The sequence below is a fragment of the Peromyscus californicus genome, unplaced genomic scaffold (assembly GCF_007827085.1).
Source record: "Peromyscus californicus insignis strain IS unplaced genomic scaffold, ASM782708v3 Scaffold_19__1_contigs__length_69161282, whole genome shotgun sequence".
In the NCBI taxonomy this organism is placed as follows: Eukaryota; Metazoa; Chordata; class Mammalia; order Rodentia; family Cricetidae; genus Peromyscus; species Peromyscus californicus.
The window spans coordinates 34,214,434-34,228,138 of record NW_026294491.1 but is presented as its reverse complement, the minus strand read 5'-3'; the positions used below and the strand labels follow the sequence as shown (position 1 = coordinate 34,228,138).

The following is a 13,705-nucleotide window of genomic DNA, read 5'->3' as shown; positions in this document are numbered from 1 at the left end:
AGAGAATTATATTAGGTGCAACAAATGATCTTTAAATGTTGAGTATTTACAGAGCCAGGGACATAGAAGTTCACATGTGTTCCTTGGGAGCTTTGATATATTCCTAGCAGTAGTAGTGATATTTGCTTTCTTTGCTGATGCCTATTTCTTTTTGTTCTTTTTTCCTCATGTATGCTTCTAATTTTTAAGACACTTTTGTCTTCCTTTCTTTGTCCTTTTTTCCTACCCTTTAATCATTTCTTTTTGTTCTGATTTAAGAGTCCTAGATAGTGATGCCCATGAATAACCGTAAGTGGTGTGGTTCAGTAGGCAGTGAGGATGATTGCTGTCAAAGTGGGGAACCAAACCCTGTACGGACTCAAAGAGACGGTACACCTTCAACCAGTAGTTACAGAGAAGCGGTTCCGTCCACGGTCCATGTAGAATAACTGAGCAGTGGAGGTAGGGTCCAGAAGCTTGGCCTCACTGACCGCCGCTTAGCACTGTCAGCACATCTGTGAGACCCACAGCTGGCAGATGCCAGGTAACCCCACAGTTCTTCTTCCGCAGCAACAAAGACGAGAGCGGGAAGCCCGGAGGCAGCAGGAGCGGGAGCAGCGACGGCGCGAGCAGGAGGAGAAGAGGCGTCTAGAGGAGCTGGAGAGAAGGCGGAAAGAAGAAGAGGAGAGGAGAAGGGCAGAGGAGGAGAAGAGGCGAGTGGAACGGGAGCAGGTTAGTTTGCAGAGGATGGTAAACCAGGTGTCTGTGGCGTTGGTTAGTCTGCCGAGCTGGGGGCTGGCAGCCAGAAGTACTCACATGGGTGTGCACACATGTACACATTGGAAACAGGAATGACTCGACTCCTTATCCTCAAAAAGAATAAAAGCTGATACAGTTTAGAGACCCTTTGAAACGAGCCAGAGTCTTGACGAGTGTGACATGCGACAGGTTTAGTGTATGTTCACAGGCTTGGCTTACATACGATGCACTCCAGATATCTGGGTGATGTTAACTTTTTACACAAGGAAATTAAAAACCAACTGTAAGGGAATTTCTAATAAATGTTTGAAATATCTAGTGGCTGAGTAAGTTTGCATATATTTTATAGTAGTAAAGATTTTTTTTTGCTATAGTTTAACAAAAATAGTTTTTTGTAATGCTTGTAATTTTATTATTGCTTTCTATAGTTTATTTGTAAATTTCTTAAACCATTATGCAAACAAAAAATAACTTTTAGTTTTTTTGGCTTTCCTGTCTTTAAATTGATCATTCTTTGTTTTGAGCTTTGAATAAAGAAGAAAAGTCAGTGAATGGGGACCATGTGAATAGTACTTGGATTTCAGATTTAAAGTACTTACAGACCATGATTTTAATTTCCAAATGTGATGATCCAGCTACTGTCCTTGACCCTCCTCCTGGACCTTGAGTGTCTGAGCCTTCAAGGGTCTGCATATACCCCAGTGTTTACTAGAACCTCCGTGCTACAGCTTACAGTGTCACTGTCTACTTCTTGACTCTAACAGTAGTGTTGATTTGTTTGCGGTGGTGATTAGTAATATTTTTATCATGTTTATACCTGAGGGGTACAAATTTGTGAAAATGCCACTTGTCAAGAAGTCACCTGGGGTGTTACTGTGTTGATTAGGACGGGAGGCTTGAGGGTGGTACGTCACCTTTAATGTATGGTGCCAGTTGTAGTTTTTCAGATTTTGTGAATGGGGGCTGGTGAGCTGACTCCCAGTTGAGAGCATGGCTGCTCTTCAATTCTCAGTACCCACAGGGCACCTTACAACTGCCTGTCACTCCAGTTCCAGAGATCTAATGACCTCTTCCTAACCTTCTCCAGGAATGCATACACATGGTATACAAACGTACATGTAGGCAGAAAACTCATAAATATAAAATATAAAGAAATCTTAAGAACCATTAAAAAATTTGTGACTAGCAAGTACCCTGCATTTTAAGGATTTCTTAAAAATAGTTCTGTTTTACTCAGCTTTTCCTTTTTGATTGCAAAATAATAATTCTCTGTTAAACTTGCTGTAGTGCACATTGCATTCCCACACAGGTGTGTATAAGTCATATTCTCTGTGTTTATCGTATGCCAGGATCTTTGTGGTTTGGATAGCATGTGATTCCCCCACACCAAGTTTTCTTGTATTTTAAAGGTAGAACATAAACAAGTATAGTAACTTGATCTTTTAAGTTAGGATTTAATTGTTTTGTTCAAAAAATATGATTTGGGATTCAGATTCCCTTTCTCAAGACAGCTAAGATCACATGTCCATCACAAAGGCTTAGCATGGTCTTGGGGAGTCAGGTGTAAGTAAGTGAAAGGGACCTGGCTTTGGGGGCTCAGTTGGCTTTGTAAGATGTGGCGCCCTGAGAGTATTTACAGGCCATTGTTTCTCTGTTGTCTGGTATTCTCCTGAGCAGAACTGTTGGTTAACTTAAGCATCTATTCAGCCCGTGTCTTTGGCTTTTTACTTCAGGGCGTGTGCTATGAACTAAGGCCTGGTCAGTAGGAGGCACCTAGAGAGACAGAACCTAGTTCCAAGGAGCAGTGATCCAGGTGCCCTTCCTTTGCTCCCCTTCCAGGACAGGTGGGGAGTTTGGTTTAATGTGGGGTGGTAGTGTTTGTTTTCCTGATGGAAAGGCTTCTTGTTCTAGAGAGTTATTTCATATCTAGCTCATGTTCCATTTCTCAAATGAAAAAAACAAATAATGGAAGCTTGAATGTATGCAGCAGGCTACATGGCTTGTCTTTGACGGAACTGGGTTTAGAGGCTCCTAATCTCTTTGTCCAAATAGGATGTGTACAACTTCAAGTTTGAGTATGTTCCCACCTCTCACTTACCCCTTCCCCAGAACTGGAGCTTGAATTCTGGACTTTAGGCATGTCACGATAGCGTCATTCCCTCTGTGTATTATACTCTGTGTTATTACCTCTTCCCATTGTGATACAGATTGGTCATTTTCTGCCACTGCCATTATCAATCTGCCTGTGCACATATGCCTGTGCATAATACACAAACACACAAACTCGTCACCAAGAGCTTGGGCCACTTTACTTGTAGAGAAATGCCCATAGCCTATGACCCCTGGCCATATCCTTCAGACTATAGTGACTCCAGGTACCTTCGGAATCATTAGCAAAAGCACAAGTCTGGTTTGCTTTGGATTTTAGGTCTTAAACAGATTTGGATTTTTAGTTTTCAAACATTACTGAAGCATGATTATTTAAAATGATGCCTTTTAAGCAGATATTTACTAATCAGAATCCCTTGACCCTAAACTACAGTTTCTGTGGAGTCTGTCCTGCATCTTAAGAGGAAGACATCCTCCTTTAAAATTGTGTGTTGGAATCATACAGCAGTGCTCAAACACTGCCATGTATATCCCTCGAGTGTGTCAGACTCCCTGCACTTCACTGGCCAGCTTGAAGCCTTTGCAAAAGTCCTCAGCATGAGATTGTTTTTAGACTAGGCCTTCACTCCTTGGTGAGTTTGCTGTAAAGCTTATTGGCATAGTTCTTGGTTACCCAAACAGGTGACTCTGATGCTTTCCTTCTGGATGTACTGACTGCTGGGTAATTTCTGTGTGACAGGAGTACATCAGGCGGCAGCTAGAGGAGGAGCAGCGGCACCTGGAGATCCTGCAGCAGCAGCTGCTCCAGGAGCAGGCCATGTTACTGGTAACGCCCCGCCTCTGTCCCATTCCCTAGCCACAGGGCCGTGCTCCCTCCCCTGAGTCAGCCAGCTGTGGTGACCATCAGACCCTTTGGTTTTGCTGTGGAAGCCAGGTTCTAGTGAAGATGTCCTCTGTGGTCATGCTGTCAAGCACAGAGTAAACTGCCTTTGTTTATTTCCCATTAGTGAGTCAGCTGCTCTTGTCTGGTAGATGCCTATCAAGTGTTAACCAGAACTTGGCATTATGTGACTGTGAAGATGCTGAAGGTGTCAGGCTCACTGCACATGCTGTAGGATTTTTGCTGAGTGTGTGTGTATATATACCACTGAATCTGATGTTTAATTGAATTCTTTTACTCTACAGTGGTGTTACATTTAGCAAATGCTGTGAAATTTTACACAGGTAACATGCTATTTAAAATCCCAACCGTTTGCCTTGCTCTTATACAAGAGAGGAAAGTGCTATTTAAACAAACCAAAGTCAAGAAGGGACCCAGAGAAGAGGTGAGCTCGCCACGGTCCCCAGATTCAGTGTTGCCCTCTCCCTCTCCAAGGAGTGCCGATGGCGGGAGATGGAGGAGCACCGGCAGGCAGAGAGGCTCCAGAGGCAGTTGCAACAAGAACAAGCATATCTCCTGTCTCTACAGCACGACCACAGGAGGCCGCACCCGCAGCAGCCGCCGCCGCAGCAGCCGCAGCAGGACAGGAGCAAGCCAAGCTATCATGCTCCAGAGCCCAAGCCTCACTACGACCCTGCTGACAGAGCTCGGGAGGTATCTTCTTCTTTCACTTCTTGCTTAAATGTCCGTCCTGAACAGGCTCCAAGACGTCCTTCACGATTGTTGAGAGCTGGCCCATGAATGCCAGACGGGACCAGTAAATTTCCCTTTGTTTTCTATGGGGGTGCCTCGTTTCACAAATATTAGAGGAGTTGAAAGCCAAACTACACCAAAGGAGTGCTTGGTACCATCATTCTCTAGCGTGTGAATGAGAGAATGTTGGTCTGGTGTAAGACTCATATGAGGATGAAGTGGACCTTCAGCCTGATTTCTTACTCGATCGGCTGGTGCAGTTGGTCACAGAGCCTGGAACTAGGATGCTGTTCCTAGTGTTCCTCTCTGGACTAGACAGAGGCCTTGGTTGCTTCCAGGAGTACTGAGCCGTCATGGCCTGTAGATGGCACCCTTCTTCTACATCCACCTTCACGGGGAGGAGTCAGGGAACAAACTCTTCTTAGGGTTACAGTCATGAGACCGGGCACTGAGGCTATCTTAGAGGCTACTTTGCTTAATTTTCATTTTCATAGTTTTTAAAAATCCTGTATCAAATCTTAGCCCTGCTTTATGCTCCCCCGCAGCTGTCTCTCTCTTTTCTTACACCTGAAGAAAACAAAGTTTCTCTTGATGTCCTGCTTTTAGACTTCCTTCTTCATCTCTGCTTCCCGTACTAACATGCAGCTCTGTCTGTCTTCTAATTCTCTGACGCAGGTGGACGATAGATTTAGAAAGACTAACCACAGCTCCCCTGAGGCCCAGTCTAAGCAAACAGGCAGAGGATTGGAACCACCGGTGCCTTCCCGATCAGAATCTTTTTCCAATGGCAACTCCGAGTCTGTGCACCCTGCCCTGCAGAGACCAGCGGAGCCACAGGTAGCAGCAGCAGCAGCCCTTGCTGTGCTGAAGATGTGCATAGTGGCATAGTGGCTCACCGGGCCACACTTAGTTCATTGTCACGTTGGGGAGGAGGAGAGGACTGCCGGAGCTGTATAGTAAAGGAGGGGATATGCATTCAGCTGTAGGGAAAGAGTGTTGCGGATTTTTTAAAAGATTTTTGTTTAACTGATTAGGAATACCTCTAGTCAGTAGTTTCATTTTCCCCCTCCTTAACTCAGATGTGAAGTACCTCCTTCCTCTTAAACAAATGCTTTTTCACTAGTTTTTACAAAGTTAGTTTTATTGTGTAGGCACCTTTGGAGAGATCCAGAAGCTCTTCTCTCATTTTAAAGTAAGTGCTTTACCCCTGTGGTCCCCAGCTCCCTGGAGGACCCTTGGAGACTGAAGATGTCCTGTAATTCCATGCAGAATTATATTTATTTGGCTGAATATGTAGATTTTTCTGGGAAAGTCTTTTTTTTAAAACCAGATTCACAAACACTTCAAGATTCAAAATAGGTTATGACCAATGGGTTAAAAATTGATTTCCTGGAGGAGGTCAGGACAAAGGTTATGTATGACCTTTCCTTCAGTCTGTACCATATTCTGCCTTGTCTGAGTGGTCAAAAGAAAAGCTGCCCTCTTGTCTAGACAGGAAAGTAGATGGCAAAGCCTCAGGCTGAATGTCAACCTCCAGCCCTGACTCCTGCTCTCCCTGAAGACAGGGTCCAGGTCCTTCCTCTGTTCTGTACTGCAGGCTGCCTCAGACAGATCCCAAGCTTCCCTGCACTTGTTACTTCTGAATGTGCTTACAAAAACAAATTCTCCTGTTGCACAATGGGGTGCTATGGCAAGGAGTCAAGAGGAGCAGATCTGAGGCACAGTGTGTGGGGTGGGGGTTTATGTGGGTACAGCAGCAGAGAACTCCAGGAATAAAAGATGGAAAGAAAAAGATAGAGAATAGGGTGAGAGACAGATCCAATTAGAAGAATTTGGCTACCACTTGCTTCTAAACATGGAGCTTGTGTCCTGGTGAGATGTATATTAAATGCACAAGAAGCATTTGTCTTGAAAGTTAAACCCAACCCAAGGGGCAAACTTATCTATGGGAAGTAGACTTGAAGAGTTCCTGAGTTATGTGGACTCATTTTTAAATTTCATGAGTGATTAATACAGTATTTAGAAATAGTCTCTCTTTTCCTCCTCCTTTGCTGAGAATGCTCTTGACCTAAGCAAGCACCTGTAAAGTGTTCTTAGAGGGAAACGTTCTCATGTGACACCTAACATTGAGTCCCATGTACTGCTCCTTGGTGACACATTCATTTGTATGCTTTCCCAGTGAACATTTGAAATACTTTAGTAGTATGAAATTGTAACAAAACTAGGGTTGTTTGGATCTATCTATGAGCCATAGAGATTGTACACTGGGGTTTAGCTACAGGTTATATCTGCAGAAGTCAGGCAAGTTAGGACTTTCAGTTTGCACTAAACACACCGATTAGTAAATATGTAGCTAGAGTTACAAGAATTATAATGTTGGGCAATTATTCTACAACAGCAAAACACCATTTATTGAAAATATTTCATAGATCTTTGAGAGAATGTTTTTAAAAGCAACTGAATAAATTCACTTGGCAAATAGTCACCTTCTTGAGTTCTTAACTGAAAGGCACATTCCAACACTGGTCAGCCTGAGGTGACTTGATATTAGATATTTTGCTAAAGAAATTTTAATCCCACTTTTTTTTTTCATAATTAGTGGGTGTAGAAGATTGGGAGGAAATAAGAAAAAATTATCGGTGTATTTGAAAAGTCGGTTGTTTTAAGTTCTGCTGTTGCAGCCTTTCTAACTAGGAAGAGCTTTGATTGCTCACGATGTGTCCTGTTGTTTCTCAGTCAGATTCTCAGACTCTGGGTCCTGTGAGGGTGGTGGGGAGGTGTGCAGTGTGGCAGTGCCTCCGTCCTGGGGTTTCCTCCTCTGCACTGACCTGGATGGGCATGTGTGCGCTCTCCTCCTCTTGGTCTGCAAATGCTCCTGTTCCTGCTGTCTGCAGCGTGTCTGGGCCCCGGGTTCCCTGAGTGTGCACTTGCCCTTTCTCTCACTTCATCAGAACGTAACCGGTTTGCTGTTCCACGCCTGACTCTGTGCTGCCCTGATTCATATTTCCCTTTGCTAGCTCCTGTTCTGGATTTAGTGTTGACCAGGAAAGCTAGTTGTATGCAGAAAGCATTGAATGTTTTGTGTTTTGTTTTCTTGTAAGGTACAGTGGTCCCACCTGGCATCTCTCAAGAACAATGTTTCCCCTGTCTCGAGATCCCATTCCTTCAGTGACCCTTCTCCTCCCAAATTCGCACACCACCATCTTCGTTCTCAGGACCCATGTCCACCTTCCCGCAGTGAGGTGCTCAGTCAAAGCTCTGACTCTAAGTCGGAGGTACCTGACCCCACCCAAAAGGCTTGGTCTAGATCAGACAGTGACGAGGTGCCTCCAAGGGTAAGGAGCAGAAAGACAGATGTGTGCTGCTTTTACTTTTTTATTTGAAAACTTACTGTTTACTTTGATTATGGGTATGGTGACTTCACCAGATTTAAAGGGGTAATGAAATTTCAAAGTAACTTTTTATAGTGGAAAAAACATTCCATATTTAGGCAGTTACATTTAGCCAATGGTCAATTATTTTTTAATGTTAACTGGTTTTAAACATACTTTAATAAAAAAAAAATCTAAGTGGGGGCTGGAGAGATGGCTCAGAGGTTAAGAGCACTGGCTGCTCTTCCAGGGGTCCTGAGTTCAATTCCCAGCAACCGAATGGTGGCTCACAACCATCTATAATGAGATCTGATGCCCTTTTCTGGTGTGCAGGCATACATGCAGGCAGAACATTGTATACACGATAAATAAATAAATCTTAAAAAAATTTTTTTAGAGGAAAAGTGTAGACAGCATGCTTCTAAAATAAATAGAATGGAAATTTATACAGAAGCTACCCATTATTGTGTATATCAAGGATATCAGAAAAAATCTTGTGAGAAAAAAATTAACAAATTGATTTTTATGTTAAAGTTGAGTATTTTGTAATTAATAGCAAAATGAAATTAAAAGGCATATTTTAGTGTATGTTTTCCTCCACTTGGAATTTGCTTCCTTTAAAATATTTTCTTGCTTCTTTGCCGGTCTTTGCTTCCTGCTAATCTATTTGTAGACCATTGTTTGATTTCTTTGAGCTTATTTCTTGATTCTGACATTACTCAGCAAAGTGCTATTGTATGTTCCCTGCCACCAGCTTCAGTCCAGACATCACTTCAGTGTTGCAGGATGTAGAGAGTGTCCAGGCTCTTGATCAGGGCAGGACAAGGGCGGAGCTGGGTGAGGGAGGGGCTGAGTGCTAGGTGTGCCGCTGAAGGAGGACTGTGTTAGAACACATTTTGAGGAGGAGAGCTTGGTTATTCGGCGTGTGTCTTCAGTTTTAACTGCTGTGTTTTCCTACCTGAAGGTTCCTGTGAGGACAACATCTCGTTCCCCTGTCTTATCCCGTCGGGATTCCCCGCTGCAGGGCAGTGGACAGCAAAATAGCCAAGCAGGACAAAGAAACTCCACCAGGTAAAAGAAGAATGACAGGAACCGATGTGCTCTGCACGTGCAGTCTCTTGGAGTCATCTGTGATCAATTTTTATAAATGTGCTCTTCCCACTACTGAAGTTCTAGACAAAAGACATGATCTGTTTCTTGCACAGGCACATACATACACACACACACACACACACACACACACACACACACACACACACACACACACCCCTACCTCATTAGTATGAACAAATTGATCTGTAGTAAAAAGATCTAAATCTTGGTATGTATTTAGTTGAAATGAAACAGTTTTTCTCTGTAAAACACAGCATGGAGGACTTGGGAACAGGTTCTGAGAAACTTGTAATTGAGGGAATTTTCAGTCTAAAAAACTGTGAAGGTGTAAACTGGTGTGAAAATCACAGCAAAGTCAGTGTGACAGCAGTCTGCAGCAGGCTGGTAAGCAATTTGAATAGCACCACCGCTGGGGTTGGGGCGGCTCTGCGTGTCACTGTAGTTGTTAGCCATGCAAGGCTAAGTTGGAAGTTAACTGAATTAAAGTGAAATAAAAGTAGCGCCTCACTTCCTCGGTAGGGTGTCAGGCATGTTTCAAGTGCTGGTGTCACCTGTAGTGCTGGTCACATGTGGGGCTGCCAACAGCTTTGATATGGTCAGATGTGGAGTGTGTTCCATGTTCAGCTTACTGGAAATTTCTATTTGCCAGTATTGCCCTAGAGATTCCCATTGTTAAGTGTTTGGCAGTTTGGTCAGCATTGAACCTGTCCTGTTGGCAACCTTGGTATAGTTACAAGTGGCGAGATGGATGGTAATTCAAAATCGGCAGACAGCCCTTTAATGCCGATGGCTAGAGAGGACTGCCATTCTCCTGTGACAGTGTCCCGGACACAACTTCTCCCCAGCAACTGTGTGCTCTGGATCTGACCATAGCAGGAAAGCCTCCCCAGTTTTGCTTCCAACACACATCTCAGACAAAAGAATGGACCGTGGACATTCAGAGTGTGAGAGCTGTAATGGGTGAGTGAGGGCAAGCTAGATAGATACAGAAAAGTTTCTGGGTAATTATCTAAGTCAAGTTTATTTCCAGTCAAGAATTGGGTCTCTGATTAGGACAGCAATGGTTGTAGCTCTAGACTGTTGTATGTAGCTCACACCTCACACATACTAAGAATTTCACGTGCTTCAGTAACACTGTGTTAAATGCTGTTTACAGGTTTTTCTCTCCTCCCCACGTTCCACATCATGTACACATTCACGCCATAGTGTAGTGGAATGACACTGTTCTCTCTTCTTTTCTAACAGCAGTATTGAGCCCCGTCTCCTGTGGGAGAGAGTGGAGAAGCTGGTCCCCAGGCCAGGCAGTGGCAGCTCCTCAGGGTCCAGCAACTCAGGATCCCAGCCTGGCTCCCATCCTGGGTCTCAGAGCGGCTCTGGCGAACGCTTCAGAGTGAGATGTAGGCTATCTCTCCTACCCTTTCTCTGGGAACAACTATGGCTGTAATTAGTGATCAGAAGACCTCCATGCATAAAAAGATACCTGGGTTTGCATATAGCTGCGTTTCACAAATGATTCTTTGGCATAGATTGCTAAGGATATAGGTAATCATAAGTAGTCGCTATAATTTTACTCAGCTGTGTTTTCAAAGCTCCACACACACCTAGCACCATAAGCACTGTAGAGTTGAGTATAATTAAATAACTTGCCTAAAGTAAATTAGCTAAATGCCTAAGCTAGGATTTGAACACATTTCTTCCAGTTTGAATTCTGAGGCCTATGCTATCCTCAGTATGTATTATTGGTGACAGTAGTTAAAAACTCCCTTTACTGTATTCTTCATAGTACTTGTGAGCATCCATGAAACAGATGCAGGATTTTAAGTAAGACATCAGAAAGTCTGCCAGAGTGTCCCTAGGTCTTGTTTTTGCATGAAGTTCAGACTCCATGGAGACCTTGCTATGAATGGGATCGACAGAAGTCAGCAGGGAGAAATGGGAAGCTTGGTGGACAGAAGTGGGGCCGGGACAGTTTACGATATGTGTGTATCTCTGTTTCTGCTCTTTTGTCTCTTACCAGCATCATCCAAGTCTGAAGGCTCTCCATCTCAGCGCCTTGATAATGTAGCCAAAAAACCTGAAGATAAAAAAGAAGTATTTCGACCTCTCAAGCCTGCTGTAAGGACTGTGTACAATCAATCAGTTCTGTCTCAAACTTGAGTGAATCCTTTGTAATAAGAATATGGCCAAGGGCTCGGGGATGGGGTTGCACTTAGGAGGTTCTAAGTTCAGTCTGTAGGAAAAAGAAGGAAGAAAAAAAGGGATTGAGAAGCCTGCAGTGGTTTGATTTTTGTGTGGCCCTTTTCTGGTGTGAGGAAGTAGAAGGAATGTCCCGTAGCAGGATGCATTTGGGGATCCTCCCTTTAGGCATCTCACTTCTGAAGTCCCTAGTGGAGCAGATTTTTTTCAACTTCAGCCTTATACTTTGTGTCCAGTCCTCTTTCCAGAGAAGTACAGAACAAAATGGAGTTTTATTTGAGAGGCCCTTTTAAAGGAAACAGGTACTTTATAGTAATACTAAGTACAAGCTAGGAGCCCCTCTACACACACACACACACACACACACACACACACACACACACACACACACACACACACACAGAGTCATCACTGCTGGGCATTAACCTTATTCTCCATGAGTTTGGCATTTACAGTACTGGCTTTCCAAATGAGCTGTCGTAAATCAGCTTTCCAAACCCTCTTGTTGCTTGAGTGCTGCCTTTGGTCTCTGGAATGATGGCTGTGACTGCCCCTCCTACTCCCTTCCTTTCTTGTCATAGTCGTTAGTTATGTGACTGGGGGGTGGGGATGGCGTTGTGGATTGAAGCCCGTTGAAGTTTTAGTTTCCTGCTTGAACTGATTTCTGGACTTCTTCCCCTCCCTTTTTTTCTGCTGTCTGCTCCCTTTTTCTCTGCGAACCTCATCAACGATGGCCTCCCTCGCTACCTCCATGAATTGCCGGGTCCTGAAGGGTGAAGTGGTAAGCCCTCACTCTGGCAAGTCTAGCTTCAGCAGCACTCTCTCTGCCTTTTAACTTGGCTTGATTTTGAACTCTGCTCTCAACTTGCCTTACTGTTTTCTAGACTTTACAAACTAAACTTTAATGATAATCAGCTGTTTTAGCAGATAAACCATGCTCCAGATATTTATTGTTAGCATACTTACCTCTTTGAAACACCAGTTTTAGAACTGCTGGATGCTGCAGATAATTAACAGGATGCAGTGGGCTCAGACTTGGTCCCCGATATTTCAGAGGCTCAAATTCAAAGAGAAAAAACATACTCTTAACTGCATAAAAGAAGAAAACTAAGTTAGAACTGCTCTTTAAACAGAAAGGAAAAACAACTGTATAGTGGTTTTTAAAATACCATGGCTTTTAAATAAAATTTCCAAGTAGAAAAGTGAATTTGGATTCAGAATGTATTGAGAGGATTAAGTAATCATCACTCTGGGAAATTAGATTTAGCAAATTGATAAGAATCTTAAAATATCTCAGCACAGTAAGGAGAAATGAAGCCAGGTTTTAGTAGATTTTCCTCTGATGTTTACGCTCATATTACAGGGAATGTGGCTAACTCTAGAAGGCAGGCCAGTGGCAAACTACCTAGCCTATTGCCATGGCATGTGGCAAATCAGACACCCCACCCTCACCCCACCACACACACACACACACACACACACACACACACACACACACACACCGCCAATGCCCCAACTTGGGACGGTGGTAGTCCCTGGAGGGAAATGAGGGGTGACTGTATGCTAGAGGTACTCCACTGTTTTACAGGCTCGGGATTCTTAATGAAATGTGGAGGAAGAAAACCCAGATATGTTAACTCAGATCTGTGTAAATAGAGGCCGGTGTTCTGAATAGTCCCCCTAAAAGAAATGCTCTCCTCTAGTCCTGTCACGTCTGCACAGCAAAGCCTCGGCCCTGTCTCAAGACTTAACAGACATAAACTTTTACTTTCTATTTGAAAATAGAATGCTGTCAGCTTATCATAAGCAGATCGTTGTATTCTGATTGCATGTGACATCTGCCTTTTTCTATCAAAAACTATACAGACTCCTTCATATGAAAACCAAATCTCCACAAAGCCCTCTCTGATCTGACACCGACCCTGGTTACTTACTGGCGGTTAGCCTGAAGAGCTCATCGCCTGTTTCCTCGCTGCCTCCTCCTCCCTTGCCTAACTCTCTTTTCCATCCTTTGTCTTAGGACTTGACTGCATTGGCCAAAGAGCTTCGAGCAGTGGAGGATGTACGGCCACCTCACAAAGTGACAGACTACTCCTCCTCTAGTGAAGAGTCTGGGACCACGGATGAGGAGGAGGAGGACGTGGAGCAGGAGGGAGCTGATGATTCCACCTCGGGACCAGAGGACACCAGAGCAGCGTCAGTGCTTGCTGTGTTAGCAGATGAGAGTCTTCCCTCTGAGCGGCTTTCTGCTGCAGCCTTTTACCCTAACACTGTCGCAGAAGTCCGATGCCGTTTTCATGAACTCAGTAGAATATAGCTTACACACACACACACACACACACACACACACACACACACACACACACACACACACGTCAGTGCCTCCTCACAATATCTCATAATGTGTTTTGGTTTTTTAAATTTAAGGGTGCAATAAAAGGGAAGTTTTAGTGTAATTAGAAAGAAGTGTTCATTCTATTGTTTTGCTTAAGAGCAAAGTAAACTGCAAAGAACTCTCCGTCAGAGGGATGAAGCCAAATCCCTG

General features: G+C 43.8%; 1 protein-coding gene across 50 annotated transcripts in view; it reads left to right on the top strand.

Moving 5' to 3' along the window:
* The window catches only part of Map4k4 (mitogen-activated protein kinase kinase kinase kinase 4), a 150,997-nt gene that overhangs the window by 120,704 nt on the left and 16,588 nt on the right, over window positions 1-13,705 (top strand). For 4 of the 50 annotated variants that reach the window (XM_052745028.1, XM_052745027.1, XM_052745019.1 and 1 more), the window contains exons 13-21: window positions 550-711; window positions 3,587-3,673; window positions 4,223-4,441; window positions 5,156-5,317; window positions 7,582-7,815; window positions 8,816-8,922; window positions 10,210-10,361; window positions 10,982-11,079; window positions 13,181-13,356. In XM_052745028.1, the coding sequence (XP_052600988.1) occupies window positions 550-711; window positions 3,587-3,673; window positions 4,223-4,441; window positions 5,156-5,317; window positions 7,582-7,815; window positions 8,816-8,922; window positions 10,210-10,361; window positions 10,982-11,079; window positions 13,181-13,356 (1,397 nt within the window). The remainder of the gene's footprint in view (window positions 1-549; window positions 712-3,586; window positions 3,674-4,222; window positions 4,442-5,155; window positions 5,318-7,581; window positions 7,816-8,815; window positions 8,923-10,209; window positions 10,362-10,981; window positions 11,080-13,180; window positions 13,357-13,705) is intronic. The other 46 variants (XM_052745062.1, XM_052745042.1, XM_052745034.1 and 43 more) reach the window with 17 other exon arrangements.